Below are 2,500 nucleotides of genomic sequence, written 5' to 3'. Positions count from 1 at the left end.
GATGTGAGGTTGTCAATCTGCCACCATCCAGAGGAAGTCCTGTGAACACAAACAAACAGACAAGTCAACTGCAAGACCGGTTTCACCACGTTTATTTGTTTATGTTATCAATTCACCATCGCTAAATTTGCTTCTGAAATGCAGTACCATGTTAAATGCACGTTGTAAATCTTCCTCAGGCTGACATCGTTGCTGATTTACAAAGGCAAACTCTAGCTAGCACCTAGCTTCAGTCATTGAAAACATGGTGGGCAGAGCTAGCTAGTGTTTTTCATTGTAAAGGTACTTCTGTATGCCGTTTCATTTCCAGAACAAACAGAAACCTAACACTAACTAATAAAACGTGTTTGCATAAGGCTAAAGTAATTCGACGATTGAAGGTGGATGAAATCAACACCAAGACCATTTTAGCTCACCTTGAAAGTTACCTTGGTTGCTGCCTGCGTGCGAAAGCACTCTGTCGTACGTCTCAAACTTCACCCTTGTGTGTCAGTGTACTCAATTAAACAACGTCAGCGTCTCTGAGCCATACTGCAAGCAGAGCGGACAGCGTACAACTAGAACGAGTGTGCTTGAAGTACAGAAGTATACTGATTGAGACGCTTCTGTTCTGCAGTAACCAAACTTTCGTTGCCTAGCAACAACAGGACTCGCCGCCACCGCGAGCTAGTTCAACTTCAGTGCAGCAGAGCCAGGCAAGGTAAGCTTCCTGACAACGAACTTTTAATGTAGTTCTAGCTTTAACCTGCTTTCATTTTGTCTCTGAGCATTGAAGGATTTTAACTGTATACATTGCAAACACGTCTTTTCAGCCGTGTTTGTGCTGAAATGGCATAGCCTACAGAGGTACATTTACAATGGAAACCACTAGTTCTAGCTAGCTCTGCCCACCATGTTTTCAATGACTGAAGCTAGGTGCTGGCTAGAGTTTCCCTTTGTAAATCAGCAACGATGTCAGCCTGAGGAAGATTTACAACGTGCATTTAACATGGTAATAGCTACTGCATTTCATAAGCAAATTTAGCGATGGTGAATTGATAACATAAAAAAATAAACGTGGTGAAACCGGTCTTGCAGTTGACTTGTCTGTTAATTTGTGTTCACAGGACTTCCTCTGGATGGTGGCAGATTGACAACCTCACATCAGTGAACATGAATCTCATAACTGATTGGAAAAATAAATAAAGTTTTGCACACAATGTGTTTGTCTGTGTACTTGAATCACTTCATAGTAGGCTAGTCTATATTGTACTAAAAATGATAATAACTAAGTAATTGAGTGGAAATAAGAAATAAGACATTTTAAGACCATGAAAATATGTAATTTCCATAAAATTGAGTGGGATAGGTGATAATGCATTTTACGGCCCTGATTCTATCTTATTTCCATATAACTACTCAATTGTTTACAAGGTAATTAAGCAGAAATAATACAAGGATGCTTGGGTGGTCGTTTCTATGCAATAACATAGGAAGAGGAAATATTGCACATTACGGCCCTGATGTAGCCTAATTAGTATGAAACTACTTTGGCTGATACCGTTTAGTTACTGGCATACCTACCACCTAACTACTATGATGACAGAGTAGCTGTTTCCATTAGCCTACTATTAACTAGAAACTACAGCACAATTGCACTGGAAACTGTATGGTTATTTTTGCTGTTATTAATGAGAAATTATAGTGTAATTGCACTGGAAACCATATGGTTATTTTGCTGTTATTACTAATAACAAGCAGTTATTACCATAAAATTAGACTGAAATTACTGAGAAATTACTTTGAAATTAACACCTTATTAGCGATCCGTAAAGTAAAGTGTTACCGAAGATCCCCCTTTTCATGTATGAAAAGTGCAATTTTTCCAGTCATAATGAATACTTAGAATTTGATGGTGATGGTAAGTATTCATGAAAAAGGTAACATTAGTGAATGGGCAGCATGAATTCTGGAAATAAACAACTAAAAATCTCACACAGTGTCCCTTTAATGCACAAAAGGCCGCTAAAAGTGAATTTGTTGCGTAGTACTTATGCATGTTCCCTTTTCTTTCCTCTCCTGCAGGGCTTCTCCTCCGGAAGCCAGCCCATGTGGACGCCAGCGGCCGCCAGTGAGTGAGCCAGTGAGAGAAGAAGAGAGGGAACAACACCTACGGAAAAAAGAGAGAGAGAGAAGGAACAAAAGAAAGGAGAGAGAGAGGAGGCACGTAAGAGAGAAACCGACCGCGAGAGAGACCACCTCTCCAGCCGGCAGGCACCCCCTCCACCCTTGCTCCCCCCCTCACCTCACCTCACCTCACCTCACCTGACCCCGCCCCCTCCTCGCCCGTGACCCTTGACCCTTAACCCACCCCACCGTAACCATGTCGACGGTGGCGGCCGAGCCCATGGAGCACATGGAGCTGCAGCAGCAGTATACGGGCGACTCGACGGTCAACAACCGCTGGCAACCGGACGACGACTGGGACAATGAGAACAGCTCGGCACGCCTCTTCGAGCGC

The 2,500-nt window shown here is 42.6% G+C and overlaps 1 protein-coding gene across 1 annotated transcript in view; it reads left to right on the top strand.

The window, feature by feature from the left end:
- The window catches only part of sptbn1 (spectrin, beta, non-erythrocytic 1), a 248,404-nt gene that overhangs the window by 75,694 nt on the left and 170,210 nt on the right, over positions 1-2,500 (top strand). The window contains exon 2 of the mRNA XM_063197311.1: positions 2,065-2,500. This exon is cut by the window's right edge and continues 22 nt beyond it. Coding sequence (XP_063053381.1) covers positions 2,363-2,500 — 138 coding nt within the window. The 5' untranslated portion in view covers positions 2,065-2,362. The remainder of the gene's footprint in view (positions 1-2,064) is intronic.

This window comes from Engraulis encrasicolus, chromosome 1 (genome assembly GCF_034702125.1).
Source record: "Engraulis encrasicolus isolate BLACKSEA-1 chromosome 1, IST_EnEncr_1.0, whole genome shotgun sequence".
Classification (NCBI taxonomy): Eukaryota; Metazoa; Chordata; class Actinopteri; order Clupeiformes; family Engraulidae; genus Engraulis; species Engraulis encrasicolus.
The sequence above is the reverse complement of the archived record's forward strand: the minus strand, read 5'-3'. Positions and strand labels throughout refer to the sequence as shown.